Here is a 17,928-nt window from a genome sequence, read left to right as displayed (position 1 = left end):
AGTTTCTATAGCAGTTCCGGTTTTTCACATTCTCATGTAACTTTTATAAATGTTTATAGGATAAAGACAATGCTGTCAAATGTAGCACTTCATTCCGACCTAATTTTCATTGAATGAAAAACAAAGGTATTACCTCAGTGATGTTAGGTATAGATGTAAGAATCATCTGTGTTCAGCCCAACTTGTCCATGCTGACCAAGGTGGCATACTGATCCAGTCCCATTTCCCTGTATTGGCCTACAGCCCTCTAAATCCATCCTATCCATATATCTGTCCATCTCTTTTAAAATGTTGTTCAGAGATACTTTTTAATTGGGCTATATAGTTAACAACTGACACAACTTGACCACCTTAATTACGTCATCCCACTTGTTCACAATGACAATAAAATCCTTGAACTTAAGATCAAACACTGTGAAAACAATATAGGAAGCCTAATAGTTCACTAATAATGAGAAAATCTGCAAATTTTGCAGTGATATCAGTGTCAACAAAGACTAATCCCTCCTTGAGCCACGGAAAGGAAGGTAGACAGCAGCTATTAGAATGATCACTTCAAATAACTTTTTCAAGTGAGTTTCTGTCGATGGTCAACTATGTGTGGAGCCGTAGGAGATGGGCAATGAGTATTTCTCATCTGTTTTACCATGGAGAAAAAGCCAAAGGCTAGGGAACTTGGGACAGTTAATGAAAATGTCTTGAGGGCAGTTCATATTACAGTTGATGAGGTGCTGGATGTCCTCGGACGTTTGAAGATAGATAAATCTCCAGGGCCTGAACAGATATATCCAATGACACTGCAGGAAGCTTGAGAACCCTTGCTGAGATTTATGAATCATCGTTCGACACAGGTGGGATGCCAGATTACTGGTGGCTGGCCAATGTTGTGCCTCTATTTAAGGAGGGTTGCAAGGAAAAAGCCGAGGAACTAAAGAATAGTGATCCTAACATCTTTGGTCGATAAGTTACTGGAGATGTTTCTGAGGGATGATTAGGCCACTTGGGATCCAGAGAGAACTAGCAGAATTGGTAGGAAGCAGAAAGTGGTGGTGGATTGATGTTTTTCCAGACTAGAGGCATGAGACTCGTGAAGTGCCTCAGGGATCAGTGTCTCAGGGATCAGTAACTACATTACTGTTTGTGATTTTCTAGGAGTTTGGGCAGGCGAGGACTTTCTTCCTGGGAGAGCAGGAGGCTGAGGGGTGATCTTATAGTGGTGTATAAAATCACGAGCAGGATAGATAGGATGAATGCACAAATTCTTTTACCCAAAATAAAGGAATCAAGAACCAGAGGACGTAGGTTTGCGGTGAGAGGGGACAGATTTAATAGGAACCTGAGGGGTAACTTTTCCACAGAGAGGGTGGTGGATATATGGAACAAGCTATCAGAGGAGGCAGTTACTATAACTACATTGAAAGGTTTAGGGGGATATGAGGCAAACCCAGGCAGGTGGGAGTAATACAGGTGAGCCATTTTGGACAGCATGGGCAAGTTGGGCCACAGATCCTATTTCTGACTCTATGACTGTGACATGATGTTAAAACAGCAAGATCTTTAGAGCATGTGGTATCCCTAATGACATTTTGAAACTTGGTAGAGATGAACTTGTCAATGTCAGCAAGACAAAGGAGATAGTGATGACTTCATGAAGCGAAGCAGTACACACACGAAGTAGAGATGTTTGAAAAATTCAAATTCCTCAGAGTATTTATCACCAACAACTTCTCCTGGACCACCCATATTGATGCAACAACCAAGAAAGGACACCAACGGCCTCTACTTCAGAAGGCTTAGGAGTTTCGGCATGTCCCTAACAACTCTCATCATCTTCTACAGATGCACCGTATACAGCATTTTATCGGGTTGTATCACAGCTTGGTTGAGGAACAGCTCCATCCAAGAACGCAAGAAATTGCGACGAATTGTGGACACAGCCCAGACCATCACACAAACCAACCTCCTTTCCATTGACTCCATTTGTGCCCCACGCTGTTCTGCAAGGCCAGAAGCATAATCAAGGACGAGTCGCACCCTGCCACTCCCTCTTCTCTCCTCTCCCATCGGGAAAAGGTATAGAAGCATGAAAACGGACACCTCCAGATTCAGGGACAGTTTCTTCCCAGCTGTTATCAGGCAACTGAATTGTTCTTCCACAACTAGAGTCCTGAACTACTATCTACCTCGTTGGTGACCCTCGGACTATCTTTCATCAGACTTTACTGGCTTTATCTTGCACTAAACGTTATTCCCTTATGATTCTGTGCACCGTGAATGGCTTGATTGTATTCATGTATTGTCTTTTCCCTGACTCGTTAGCACGCAACAAAAACTTCAATCACATTAAGGCCTCAAAATCTGCATAAAGCTCATTGTCTATTAGCTAATAACGGTGCTTTCTGCCCTCATGTGGATTTCTGAATAATGGACACAACTCCACTTAGGTTGCTTCTCCCCGAAAAGAATATTGAATTCTCCAATTTTAAATTAACCTACGAACACCCTTGTTTGCCCCCACCAGCCCAACCACCCCCACCTATAATCCATCCTCTGACTTCAGATTTTGTGCATCCTCTATCCTTATCTCCTTACCTCACACCTTTTGGTTTTTCATCTCTGACCATTTTCCAACTATCTACCAATCAGAACCTGTCCTCATCTATCAACCAGGCTTTGTTCTCCCACCCCTTTTACCATCTGTCAGAAGAAGGGTCCTGACCCAAGACTACACAAAAAAAATCATTATAAATTTCATTATAAAAAGTACTAAATTACATTTTTTTTTACACCCATAACCTGAAGTAGTGAGTGGAATTAATGCTCATACTTATGACCAGAACTGCTTAAAATTTTGAATTAAATTCACTTTTAAAATGTTTAGATCCAGCACAAGTTTAGATCCAACATAATCCTTGAGCTAATCGGGTATGATAGTGTAATTAAAAGATCTCTCTTTTCATGCACAGGAGGAAAAACAGGTCACCTAGCAATTAGTAAGTTATTATTCTATGAATGTATTCACATAAAATTCCCTCTAGGTGCAATAGATCTAGCTCCTTTCTCTTAAGTACCATTTACTCATCCTTAATTCCAGAGTGAACAAAGAATTAATAAAAAACAGTGATTAAGTTTCTATCTAACACAAATCTCAATATGTGCAATGGAGAACATAATTCATATGAATTAACAAAACTAAACAACCATACACATTATATTTATACAATGTATATGAACACAATTTGACTCTAATTGATCCTTTATAGTCTTAATTGAGCACTATTTTTCTTTATATGAAAGATTTCCTGAAGAACTGTTCTCAGATGCTTGTCACATTTTTAAGAGTTGTATAAAGGTTGCAATGTTTCTCAAAAGATTTTAAAAATCTAACTGACGTGTATGACAGACCTACTCAATATCTTCAAAGCATCTGACCTGGTAAGATAGGTTCATGCCATTTCATGTAAATTGAAAAAAAATCAGCAATATGTATGCAAAAGAACTGAAGAAAACAATAGGCCATGAATGACATTTTCCATTCCATACTCTGGTTATCTTTCCATTATCAATGCATTATTTCATTTCCTGCAGTGACCTCCATTTGCCAATTCCTTCATTTGATTGAGATCATAAATTCAGCATTTAATAGTAGGTGAGGTTATTTTTAATAATTTCATGCTTTTCTGCTATCACTACAAGAATTATTTTGTTGCCGCATTGGTGTTTTTTTTACATTCTCATCTAATTTATGGTTACAATGAAGAATATTTGTTTCTGCAAGAGAGGTGCAGATCATAACATTGCCTGTATTAAATATTACACTGCAGTATTTGTAGTCAGCATCAAAATAGCAGCATTGACATGAAGAAAGCTGCCTTAAAAGATGGTTGATTGCTCTAATGTGCAATTGTCCTTTGTCAATATTGACAGTTTTCAGGCATCAGTTCTAAGAGAAAGTTGGCATCTAGAAATAGTGACATCATCAAGCTTCTGAAGCATCATTCACAATGAAGAATTCTCAGACAGTAAGAAATAAAAGCTACACTCATCCAAATTGTGTAGTAAATAAGGAACATGCACACAATTAAGGCACAAGCAGAAATATATATTTTTTACAAAAAAACAAATGAAAAAGTGAAATTAGATGTAATGCAAACGTATTCTGCTGCTAAAGATGTCCACTTCTGATCGATTAGATCCCTTCTTAACCTCCCATTTTGTATGACTGTAGTGCATCATAATAGAACAGAACCCATTCTCAGTATGAGGGGGAAACTCTATGCCCACAAAAAATATGCAATGTCTACTCCAATTAATAATTTAACATGTTAGTAATGTGGCAGAACTTTAAAGTAAATATATATTAAAAATGGGAAAGAGAAGAAAATCAGCATACTTGGCATATGGACTCTTTCAACACCATTCAACATATTGTTGGAAAATCAACGTTAAAATATTCACTGAATGAACTCAGCATTAATGACCTGTTCATTTGCCAAATACATTATTTATTCAGGAATTATTCATTCTTGCAAAATGTTACCTCAATCAATTGCAAATCACACAGTATTTACAAAAATATTCATCAATCGTCCATTTTCAATAAATGTCTCAGCAAAAAGCACCCACTTACTTGTAAGGTTTTTGTGGAAGGATGCTGATTCGTGTTTTGTCCAGAATTTTCTTCAATTTGTTCCGTCCTGCCACTGTATTTGCCTTGGATTTCTTGTTTGCTTTATCTAATGCAATCACCTGTTCAACATCGACAGCTAGGTCTGGGATGGAGTAGCGACTGCCTTTTTTGTCACCTATTTTTGGTAAGTGTGGAGCACCATTTCTCTTTTCTTCTGCAAGTCTGGATAGAAGTTCTTTAAATACTGTGCAAGAAGCATAAAAATGAATCAGTCAAAGGTTTCTGAAAAATGATTACTGAACATTTTTTTGATTTTAGAACAAAAGAAGCTTTGACCAAAATATAAACTTAATGGGAGAGAAGTTCCATACAATTACCTAATTGAATACACAAGGTGACTGTCTATATAAACTATACAGACCACTATGCACATATCATGTACACCTCTGCATGAAAAAACATAGAAACAGAGAAAATAGGCGCAGGAGTAGGCCATTCGGCCCTTCCAGCCAATATGATCATGGCTGATCATCCAAAATCAGTATTTTATCCCCATATCCCTTGATTCCATTAGCCCTAAGAGCTATATTTAACTCTCTCTTAAAGTTCAATTTATCTGGCTTGATACACTGAATATGAATGGCCTTCCTTACCATATTTAATAACATCATATGCATTATCTTTCTACAATGAGGAAAATACCTCAGTTAACAAAGGTGTCAATGGCTGGGCATCCCTGCAGCAACACAAGGACAACAACCAAGCTCAAGCTGCTGAATACCAAGGGATAATTATGCCACACAACTACCAAGCATCAAAAGATAGCCAACCCACCACCTCATAACATTCAATGTCAAACCCACTATTGAATCTCCCATCTTCAATATCATGGGGTCACCACAGACCCAAACGTTGACTGCACACATCTCTGGCTATGAAAGCAAATCTAAGACATATTATCAGATGAGTGACTCCACTTCTCACTCACTGAAACCCTTCAAACAGCAGCAGGCAAAGAATCTGGATGGTCATAGAATATTCTCCATTTGCCTGGCCAAGTGCAGATTCAAGAAGTCTAAAGAAACATGGCTCTCTTTGGGACAAAGTTGTCTGTCACCCCATATTGATCACACATTCCCTCCACCACTGCCCCATTGGCTGCCAAGTCTACCGTCTACACGATACATAGCAGCAACTTGCCTCCAACCTACTTTCGTACTATGTAGATGAATAAAGCCAGCGGGCACATCCAAAAAATGGATACCCAGAAGTTTTCCTATGAAGCATACACTTTCATTCTGTGGATATTTTACCATTTCTTCATTGTTTCAGGCTCTAAGATTTCTACAGCATGGGAACAGGCCTTTCAGCCCACCTTATTCACATTGACCAAGATTGGGCCAGTCCCATTTGCCTTCATTTGCCCACATCCCACTAAACCCTTCCTATCCATATGGCTGTCAAAATGTCTTTTAATTGTATCCAATACTATAACTTCCTTCACCAGGTTATTCCAGATAAAAATCACCATCAGAATGAAAATGTTGCCTCTGATGCCCCTCTTAAATCTCTCCCCTCACACTATGCCCTCTTGCTCTAACCCGGGAAATGGGCTGTGAGCATTCACTTTATCTGTGCCCCTATCTATTGCCATCCAAATAAGTTAGTATATAACAAACAGCAGCAAATCAAGCTCTGACCCGTGAAACTCTACTAGTCACAGGCCTCCAATCAAAAAAACAGCCCTCCACAACTACCCTTTGACTCCTTCCTACAAGCCAAGTTTGAATCCAATTGGCTAGCTCACCTTGGACTCTATACGATATAGCCTTTTGGATAGGCCTACAACGCGGGACCTTGTCAAAAGACTTAAAGTCCATCTGCCAATCCTCTGCCCATTGGTCCAGTTGATCAAGATCCCTTTGTAATCTTAGTTAAACATCTTTACTGCTCACTATACTACTAATTGTAGTATAAACTGCAAATTTACAAACCTTGTTACCTAGATTGGCATCCAAATTGTTAATGTAAATAATAAGTGGACCCAGCACCAATATCATTGCCGCTCATCACTTGTTGCAGACCTCCAGTCTTAAAAACATCATTAATTTTCTTGATCATCTCTTCAAAAAGCTTTCCAATCTAATGGCGTCTTCCCAGAATGAGGGACTTCAAAAGGTTACGGTGAATGTGTCAACTATTTCACCAGCCACCTCTTTTACAATGATGGGCTGAAGCCCATCACGACACAAACCCATAACATATTTTTAAAGCTTAATTAATTCAATTATTCCTTTATCTTTCATGGCTTTTAAAAAAGACAATAATATAGACACCACAATTTATATGTATGGAATTCCAACTGTATTTTTAAAAAACGTACCAAACAAGTTTGTTTTCACAGTGATAGACAAATGAGTGTTGTTCCTTAGAATTTCCAAGGCTTTAGGTAGCTGAATATTCTCAAAGTTTTGTCCATTAACTTCCATTACCTGAAAAACAAAATCCATTTTGATTTACATCAATGTGTAATTACAATCTCAAAAAAAATCACACAAGTTAATGTGTAGGAAGGAACTGCAGATGCTGCTTTAAACCAAAGATAGACACAAAATGCTGGAGTAACTCGGCAGGACAGGCAGCATCTCTGGTGAGAAGCAATGGGTGCCGTTTCGGGATGAGACCCTCCTTCATCATACAAGTTAACATTGGAGTTATAACCTTGAATGATTTTGAGATTATGTAACTTTAGCTCTCAAAATGGTTAAAACAGCTGAAACTAACGAATTTTATCATAGACAAGTCATTATGCAAGCTAATTATGCAATGTAATGAACAGTTCACAGGTGCAGCTTATTGTAACTGTTACACCAAGGGAACGAAAAATCTTACAGCTGATTACTGAAAATGTTAGTAAAAGGTGATAAGCATGCCAGATGGTTAGCTCAGTGGCATACTTTCCTCATAATACTTCAATCGTTTCTGAAAACATGGTGCTTAAATTACTTGCAGTGCTTTTCAGTTTTATTGGTTTATCACACAAAAAATATTCAGCTTGTGAGATCACTTAATGATTGCAACTGTTCCATTTGCAAGTTTTTTAAAAAACCACATGCAGTCACAAACCGTACATAAAACCACCATGAAATTTTCAGTTTCTATTCCAAGTGCAGTGGTCTAAACCAGGACTGATTATTTAAGAATTGGTATTAATTCTGCCAGTTCTGAGATTGTGCTACAAATACACAAGATTCATAAGTTCACATTTATTTGAAGTTATTCACACCGATTGAAGTGCATATCTTGGTGGGGTGCAATCCAAGGAATCCTGAATATCAAAGGAAATTCAAAAGATGCATAAGAAAATAAAAGGAAACGTTTCACAAGGAGAGAGAACTAAAAACGGGGACATCAGATAAAACTATAAAAATCAGGCAGTCAAAAATGTATTTTAGTCCAATGATGCATATTCCAGCAATGGTGGTTCATTAACTGAATATCTAATTGTGATTTTGAAAGAGAGCGACAGCTCATAAAATTTGAGAAACTGTTGAATAGGCAAAAATAAACTGTGAAGTTCTGCTGTGGACATGATACACATGCATACTTAAGTATTAAACACTTAATACTTAAGTAGGCATATGTTTTTTATGATAAATTGTTAAAATAAAAAGCATACCTGATCACCACGTTTCAATCCAGCTTCAGTAGCTTTGCTTCCAGGTTCTACACTGTCAATGAAGATCCCAAAACCTTTCTCAGTGCCGCCCAACAGGATAAATGGCAAGGGGGATTCACGTGATGACTTCATTAAAGTTATGAGTCGGCGCTTAGCCTTAGCTGCACAAGCAATGTTCAACAGCCTGAGGTGACCGCCCATTTTCTGCACAGCACAAAAATATATTATTAACAATATGAAATTCAACTTTTGCTGATAAGAACACAAGACAAGAGGGGTTGCAGACCATTTAATCTCTCAAGCTTGCCTCAGCATTCAATATTGTGGCTGATCCAGTAGCTCAAGACCACTTTATTCCCCAATCCTTAAATCTCTTTATCCAATAAATATACAACAGCTGAACATGTACAATATTCTAGGGTGATAAAAAGTTGTAAGAAAGATACTTCTCCTTATTTGAGTCTTATTTGAGATTTTCACAATAAAAATGAAAATAAAGAAACTAATTTAAAAAAATGTAATCCAAAGAAAACAAACCCTCAACATTTGCTCTGTCAATCCTTCTCAGATGCTTATATTTTATTATAAGATGACTGCCCCTTCTTTCAAATTCCAGTTACTGACAATGGTTTGTATTGTTTGGTACTGGCTTATTATCATCACATATAGTGAAAACCTCAAAAATAACTGGAAACGTCCAAGTAGAATAACTCACCTCCCGTTCCAAATTGTTTTCAAATTCCTCAAGAAATGTGGTCATTGCAGAATTTCCTTCAAAATCATTGAAGTGATTGTTTACCCACAATAATACTACCCGTGTAACCTAAAAAGTATTCAGAAAGGTTTAATTTGCATTATTAAAGATTTAACGTGCACAACACATGCTGATAGTTCCCATTTAGAAAATTTAAAAATTGCATGAGGATTCATTGCCTCAATTTAGCTTGATCCTTAATTTTTGATGACTCAAATCTTTTATTTTACATTTTAGATTAAAGCTGCAATTTAATGTATATCAGCAGATGGTTGGCAGAATAATGAGATTTAAAACAGTCATTTATACAGTATAATGATTACTGTATTAACTTTAAATTACAAGAAGTACAACTACTGGGGGTCATGAACATTCGTACCCCACTTCAGATTATTTGTGAAATATGTTTAAATATCCGTTTTTTGTTTAAACAATTTTCAAGATAACAATGGGAAGATCTGTAGTATAAGAGCAGATGAAATAAACCTATCGTAACAGCACTACAATATTTACAGTAATGTAAGAAACATATAAGCTTCTTAGTTTGGATTTGTGTAGATCCTGAAAATGGGTGCCAAGTTAATTAACTTGGCACTCATTTTCAGGATCTACATAAATGGTAACATAAAAAAGCCAATAGTGCCCAGGATGAGACTAATCTAAACATATAGACTAATCTAAACATATAGCAAGATTCTTGCTAATCTAAACATACAGCAAGAATTTGCAATGAAATAAATATAGGAACTAATAAGAAAATTGGGCGGCACTGTGGCGCAGCTGGTAGAGCTCTGCCTCACATCGCTGGCAACCCGGGTTCGATCCCGACTTTGGTTGTCGTCTGTTTAGGGTTTGCACATTCTCCCTATGAGCACATAGGTTTCTTTTAAGTTCTCCAGTTTCTTTCCATATCCCAAAAAGAAGTGCAGGATGGTAAGTTAACTGGCCTTTGTAAATTGCCCCTAGTGCGAGGGGATAAGATAGAACTAGTGGGAACTGTGATCAATAGTCGGCGTGGACTTGGTGGGCCGGACGTCCTATTTCCATTAATCACTAATTTCAATCATTTTAGATTTCTTCCCTGCCAAATAACTTTCCAGGGTGTACTATCAATACAATTCAAATGTACACAGGTCAATAGTGAATTTCACAAAAGGCAGTTATTGGATTCTTAACACATTAACAGTTGGTGAAGAGAAATATTTGTACATGATTAAATGTTAACTGTCGAGTATTTAATTATTACCATCTCAGATGTCAAGCTCTCCATTCTTTTCTTTTGACTAACCTTGTCCCTGAGACTTGGGTCATTAAACCATTCCAGCAATTTCTTCCCAATTTCCATTGGGCTTGATAAGAACGTTCTGTAGGTTAAAAGAAAATCTTCTATATATGTTGGGTCCACCACTGAGTGTTCTTCCACCAGGTGCATTGTTAACCGTTCAGGTGTTCCCTAGTATAATAGAGCAGAACAAATTGGGAGAATACATTTTCATATAAAGAAAACAGCAATTCTTTTTGATGAAATCTGTGTTTAAAATTCCTACTTACCTTAATGACTATATGCCCTTTCCTGGTTCCAGTGCGATCCAACTCCCGATGTTCTTTCACCATAACAATTTCTCCCTCCTCCTCTACTTTCTGCATATTCTTTTCCACCTGATTGAGTATTCTACAATAGTCTTGCTGAGCAATGCATACAAACTGCAAAGGAATATAGAAAATGATTTAGTGTTAAGTGTTTAACAATCAGATCTGATTTGATTCATGATTTACTCCAAGAGACATTTCATAGCTGCTTCCTATTATTGCCTCCTACACCTCAAAATTGAACAAAATATTATCCTCAGAATTTACTTTAATATTCTTACTATAACACAGGAAAAGAGCTTTTCTCAAAGTGATATTTTTTTTAAAAGCAAATGTTCTTCTGGAACAATATAAGAAAGTTCCCGATTTTATTAATATGCATAATACATTAGCTTCTATAATATTTTAGCATTATAAACCCTTTCTTAACGCAATACATTAAAATACATAGGCTCTATATTTCTTGAAAATATTATTGAGGCAAGCAAAGATGTTTTTGTCTTCTTGTAAAAACCAAGCACTATCATGATGGATGTGATCTAAAAGACTTAATTTTCATAAATTAAACATAAGCCAGGACTGGCTGAATAAAGAGGAAAAAACGTTTAGATTTAATGTTAGAATATTAAACGATCCTACATGTATATAATTATTAAAATTAATCAGATAAAATGATTTTCAATGATGTTTAAAATAATGTTTGACTGCTAATGCTACAAGGTAACAATTTAGTAAAACTGCTATCTCACAGCTCTGGTGAGATGGGTTTGTTCCTGATTAGTACTGGTGTCAGAGGTTATGGGGAGAAGGCAGGAGAATGGCGTGAGGGGGAGAGATAGATCAGCCATGATTGAAAGGCGGCGTAGACTTGATGGGCCGAATGGCCTAATTCTACTCCTATTCCTTATGACCTGGCACTGTCCATGTGGAGTTTGCACATTCTCCCTGTTACCATGTGGGTTGCTTCCTACATTCCAAAGGTTTTTAGGTCAATTGGTTAACTGGTCACTGTAAATTGTCCGGAAGTTTGTGAAATAGTAGTGCAACACGAAGAGTTGAAGAGAAAATGGCATGATATTTGAATAAATGGATGTTTAATGATCAGCAGAGACTTCATGTGCTGAAAGACCAGTCTCTGTGCTGCATGACTCTGATTCTGAGTTATTAATACAAAATTCAATGTATCACATAAAAGCAAATAATAAAACAGAAACAAATGTGACAAACATTGCCTCCCTCAACCTGCTATTTATATATGCTGTGGCTTAATACATTGACACCAGAGTGCTTGACACAACCCATTTCCTACTCTGACTGTTGAAACAAGGAACTGCCGCTGCTGGTTTACAAAAAAAAAGACTGAAAGGGCTGGAGTAACTCAGCAGGTTAGGCAGCATCTCTGGAGAACATGGATAGGTGACGTTTCGGTCAGGACCTTTCTTCAGAATCTTTGTCTCTTTTTTATTTCCTAGTCTTTTCTAGTCTTTAACGTACAGTTAGCAAATCTGTGTAACAAACTGTGAAATAATATCTTCCATGTAATTCTAAGCATATTTATGTTAAATATCGTTCATTCTACATTTCTCTTGTATATCGGACACATAACATAAAAGTCCTGTGGAATTTTTGAATGAAAGTTTCACGCATATTCAGGCCAAATATAAACATAATTACCTGGCAGTCATCAGCCTTCGTTTTCATTACTCCCTTCATGTATTCTTTCTCCAGAGTAGGAGAGACACCAAAGCTGTTGCCCATGCACAGGATTTCCAGCCTTCCATCAGGGTACGTAACCTCAACTGAACCATTTAAAATGACTGACCATGAATCAAGCTAGAAAAAGAATAGAATATCAAATATCCTTCCATACTGTGATTTTCTGCAAGCAAAAATCCTACTTTTGGGAATTCAAAATAAATACTCAGAGGGATGTTTCTCGTACTGCAATGGACAGGAATCTGCTGAGTATGGGAATTCTGTGAAACAGGGTGGAACTGCTACTTTATAATTAATAAAGAAAAAAAAGTGATAATAATAATTAGTTAATCAACAGAGGGCAGACCTTGGTAAATATTGACTTGGACAGATAGCTGGATTTTATTTTTTCTTCTTCTAATAAGTGAGTCTGCAATTCCATAAAATGGTCATCCTGTGCTACATGGAAAAAACAGTGTGCAAATTGTAAGTAGTTTGGGAGGAGGTTTTCATTTTTAGTAATTTTTTGGTTTTCTTCAGTGTCATGCCTCACTCAAAACAGAAATGGCAGGATTGTGCAAATAAATACATGGCTGGAGAAATAGTACCAGAAGGATGACTTACGATTCTTGGGATCGATTCTGGTGATCTGTTCATTACAGATGGATTGCAATAAGGCTGGACAAGCGCCAAAATATATGAGGGTAGGTTTGCTGGTGTTGATCATGTAACAGGTGTACACAACATTAATGAAGCCTCATTTGGGATATTATGTGTAGCTCTAGTTATCACAATGCAAAAAGGATGTGATAGTAATAGAGAGTGTAGAAGATATTTACCAGGATGTTGCCTGGTATGGTACTGTTATGCCGGGGACTTGATGTCAAAGACAGTCAATTCTGCATCCAGAAACTACCTGGCTAGAAGTGCAGCAGGTTAGTGAGCACGTCATTGGCATTATAGTTTAGATGTTTGTCTATTCACACAGCTTTTGCTGTATCGAGTGCTTGCAACTGTTTTCTGAAATTACACCGAATTAACTGAAAAATGGCTTTGTGATTATAGGAACCTCAACAGGGAACTGGGTTCGGATCATCCACTCAACATTCTAGCCCAAAGTGGCTGCCCAGGCTTCAGTCTTGGGTTTGGCACTTAAAAGCCGGACTCTGCCATCACCAAAAAGGCTATTTTCCCCCTAAATTACTTAATTGCCAATTATTAAAAGCCCATGGACAGAGGACAGATGGTTATAGGAATGTTTGGCTCTGTCTATTTCATGTTGTTTATTGTGCATGCAGTACTATATTGCAGCTTCACCAGGTTGGCATCTTATTTGAAAGTATGTGAGGTGCTCAATCTGGCATGCCCTTCTGTACATCTCATTGGACCATATTTGTTTCACCTGGTTTGACAGAATTGTTCGCCACAAGGTTACAGATTTTGGTGATATATAATTCTACTGATACAAATACCAACAGCTTCTCGTGAATGTCCAAATTTGAACTGCAAATCCTGTCAGAACATAGACTTGGCAGCTGAAAGTAAATGCCTGAACTAGAATAATTAAAATTAATGAGATGTATGAGGATCTCAGAGGATTTTAGGTTGGTTGAAGTAACAGAGATAGGAATGAGTAGACCACAGAATGACTTGAGGACAAGCATAAGAATTCTTAAATCAGGCCATTGTCAGGCTTGAGCTCATGTCAGTGAATGGTGGATGAACGAGGCAATGCAAGTTTATAGTTATGGATACATTCAAGTTGAACTACCCATCTCAGAGATCGTTTTATTTCTTTTTATTTCTTCATATTTAGTGCTTACTGGCCTGGTCAGTATTAATTGCCCATTCATAATTACCCTGAATAAGGAGGTGGTGGTGGTGAATTATCGCAATTCTTAGAGTAAAGGTAAACTCATAATGCCACTCATCAGGGGGTTTAACACTTAGCAGTAAAGCAAAAACGGCAAGATATTCACAAGTCAGGATGCCGTGCAACTGGAAGGAGAATCTGCAGATGGTAGAATACCCAAGGGCACATTGCCATAATCCTTCCTGGTGGTAGAGATTGATGTTTGAGAGATGCTGTTGGTAAAGCCCAGGCAATTTATTGCAGACCCTGCAGAAAAATTTGCAGATGGTACAGACTGCAGCTGCAATGTGCCAGCTGTGGAGGGAATCAATGTTTACAATGATGGATGAGTTTTAAATCAAGTGAACTGCTTTGACATGGATGCTGTTAGCTTCTTGCTCATCAGGCAAGTGCAGAATATTTCATCCCTTTCCTGACTTGCAAATTACAGGTTCAATTGGTGAAAAGTTGTCATATCAGGCAGAATTGCATCCCATCAGAATACTTTCTATAGCGCATCTGCAGGAGTTTGAGAGAATTCTAGTAAACATGCCAAAACTTCTCAGATGCTTAAACTAAATACATTGATGCACTTTCTTGATCACCACATGAGTGTGAAGGGACTGGTTGAGTTGCTGATGATATGCCTCATAACTTGAAATTGTTGACCATCTTTATCGTAGCTCCTTTGATGAGGACAGGGAGTGTTCGCTTCAATAATCAACTCTTTTATCTTGCTGACATTAAGAGCGTGTTTGTTGTCCTAATACCATGATGCAAGTTCACAGTCTCTTTCATATACTTCATCGAAGATTTATTGCATTCATTGCTGGGATGAAAAAGGGCTGCCTTATGAGAAACACTGAGTTTGGACCCATACTAACCTATTTAGAACAGTAACGAGGCACAATTTTGTCTCACATAGGTTTGTAAATTCTTAGGATTTCTCTATCCCAAGAAATTGAACGTGCTGAAAGTCAAAATAAATTTGGTCTGGAGGTGAATTATGAAAGATAAATCATTCTCACCAAATTCACACAAATTATTTGAGGATGTAAGAGGGAGAGGTCATAGAGAATAATCTCTGTAGATGTAGTGTATTTAGATTTCCAAAAGGCATCTGAAAAGGTCCCGGATAAATTAAAACCCCATGGTATTGGAGGAAGCATGTTAGAATGGATTGAAAACTGCCTGTCTCATGGAAAATAAAGTTGAAAAGGAATTGGTGCTTTTCAGACTGGAAGGGGGTAACTAGTGAAGAACCACATGGATCAGTTCTTGGTCTGCAATTGTTCACTATTTACATTAATAATTTAGAGGAAGGAACTGTATGTAAGGTTTACAAAATTGTCAATGTACAAAAAAAGATCAAAAGATATTGCGATGCTGCAATGTGATATAGATACATTGATGGTGTGGGCCAAATATTGGTAAACAGAGTTTAAAGTGCGGAAATGTGAGGTCATGCACTTTGGTATGAAAAATGGAAAGTGGTGTTGAAGCCAAAAAATGGTTGTCTCCTGTCTTATAGTGTGGTAGTATAAGAAGATAACTGCAGATGCTGGTACAAATCGAAGGTATTTATTCACAAAATGCTGGAGTAAATCAGCCGGTCAGGCAGCATCTCGGGAGAGAAGGAATGGGTGACGTTTCGGGTCGTGACCCTTCTTCAGACTTATAGTGTGGTAGAGCAGGAGTAAGGGGGTAATTTATTACATTCTTTTTACGTTTAAATCTATTTCATTTGTATCTGATAATTTGACTTTCAGTTCTAAATACAATGCATTTATAAAATGCTACTCAGTAGTTTTTTCAATGTTACTCACATCCATTGGCTTCTGTTTATCTATAAACCAGTTAGTGACCTTGTACTCTCAGTGTTGCAAGTTTCTAACATTCTACTTTTGGCTTCCTCCTTTTAACTCTCCACTCATGGATTCTATATTTTCTATTGTCATTCACTCGGTCTCATTCTTTGTTGACAATCTGCTCTGCTGCTTTTTCCAGCACCAGTTTAATGAATTTGTCCTTTTCTTACAGGCCTCATCTTTCCTTTTATTGCCTACTCTAATCTTTTTCTAATAGCACCATTGTGGCCTCATCATTTACGAACTCTCAAAATACACGTTGCCGTTAATTTTACTTACACTCCATTCCTGACGCTGTTCTTTTCCAATTCCCTGAGTTTAGATTCATTCTCAACTCCCTGCACTGGCCTCAACCTTTTTTAATATTGTGTGCCTTATTGTTAATTGACTCCTGGCACTGCATTTTTCTGGCATTCCGTTCATCATTCACTAGTGCTGCAATTTTGGTCTCCTTCCCTTATTGCTCATTGTCCTCTTCCAATATCTCTCCTTACCTTTGTCCTTTTGTAACTGCACCCTCAACCTTGTTCTTTTCAAACTCTTTTTTTTCACACCCTTGAATGTCCCAGTTTTCTAACATACTTCAAAAGTATAAGTTGAACTTCATTTTTGTAACATCTTGCTTCCATCCCTTTTGAATATTAAAAACTTCACACTTTCTAACATTTTTCAAAAGCTCTATTTGTAGTGGAGTTCTTTAATAAAGGAACACACTTAGCCTCATCCTTTTCCCATGCTCCACTCTTGGCTATGAATTTTTCTATCTCTCAGCAATGGACCTCAGTTTTCTTTTTACAAACTTGATTCCTCGCCTCATTCGAACTCTATTCTGCCCTTCACTGGCACTATTAAAAACCTCTTCTATTTCTGACACTCCACTCTTAGCTTCATCCTTCTCTGCTGCAAAATATACACTGAGAAACTATTGAGCTGTACAGCACAGAAACAGGTCCTTAGACACAACTCACCCATGCCAACCAAAAACCCCTCTTTTCCCCTGAACCTTTCCTATCCATGTACTTGTTCGGGTATCTTTTAAATGTGGTGACTGCCACTACCACTTCCTCTTGCAGCTTGTTCTATTAACGCAGCACCATCTATGTGAAAGTTGACCCTCAGGCCCCTTTTAAACCTATTCCCTCTCATCTTAAACCTATACCCTCCAGTTCTAGACTCCTCCATTCTGGGAAAGGTTTGTGGCTATTCATTTTATTTATGCCCTTTGTGATTTTATATACTTCCATAAAGTCACCTCATAAATAGACCTAGCCTATCGCACCCTCTCTTTCAGTACCATCTTCATAAAACTTTTTTGCAGTTTCTAGTTTAAATAATTTAAATAAATAGTTTAAATAAGTTCTACAGCAGAGTAACCAGAACTGTACACAGTACTCCAAATCTCCAACCTGTCCACCTATTTTGCCACTTTTATGCAACTATGTAGCCTATGGCGTTTTTGATCCACATCACCCCCTAGAGCCTGCCATTTATTGTACAAGCACTGACCTGGTTTTGTCCTATTAAAATGCAACCCCTTGCTTTTGTCTGAATTGAACTCCAACTGGCATTCTGTGGCCATTGGTCCAGCCAATAAAGATCCCATTGTAATTGTAGATAGCCTTCTTCACTATACTGCCAATATTCATTTCAATAACCACTTCCATTTGAAAAGTAAAATGGAACCATATCCAAAAAACTCAACTGATCATTTACAATAGTCATTTCCCAAAATGCTAGTTTTCAAAAGACGTTTTTAACTTCAAAAGGGATGGAAGCAAGATGTTACAAAAATGAAGATCAACTTATATATTTGATTAAACAGGCGACATATTTAACTAAAATAGAAAGGGTTTAAAATTT

At 37.5% G+C, this 17,928-nt stretch overlaps 1 protein-coding gene across 6 annotated transcripts in view; it reads right to left on the bottom strand.

Moving 5' to 3' along the window:
- Positions 1-17,928, bottom strand: part of rapgef2b (Rap guanine nucleotide exchange factor 2b) — a 262,350-nt gene that overhangs the window by 58,774 nt on the left and 185,648 nt on the right. For all 6 annotated transcript variants that reach the window (XM_078406666.1, XM_078406684.1, XM_078406675.1 and 3 more), the window contains 7 exons: positions 12,328-12,486; positions 10,615-10,767; positions 10,352-10,516; positions 9,025-9,132; positions 8,310-8,513; positions 7,014-7,122; positions 4,631-4,874 (listed from right to left, as the gene is read on the bottom strand). In XM_078406666.1, coding sequence (XP_078262792.1) covers positions 4,631-4,874; positions 7,014-7,122; positions 8,310-8,513; positions 9,025-9,132; positions 10,352-10,516; positions 10,615-10,767; positions 12,328-12,486 — 1,142 coding nt within the window. The remainder of the gene's footprint in view (positions 1-4,630; positions 4,875-7,013; positions 7,123-8,309; positions 8,514-9,024; positions 9,133-10,351; positions 10,517-10,614; positions 10,768-12,327; positions 12,487-17,928) is intronic.

The sequence above is a fragment of the Rhinoraja longicauda genome, chromosome 1 (assembly GCF_053455715.1).
Source record: "Rhinoraja longicauda isolate Sanriku21f chromosome 1, sRhiLon1.1, whole genome shotgun sequence".
Classification (NCBI taxonomy): Eukaryota; Metazoa; Chordata; class Chondrichthyes; order Rajiformes; family Arhynchobatidae; genus Rhinoraja; species Rhinoraja longicauda.
The sequence above is the reverse complement of the archived record's forward strand: the minus strand, read 5'-3'. Positions and strand labels throughout refer to the sequence as shown.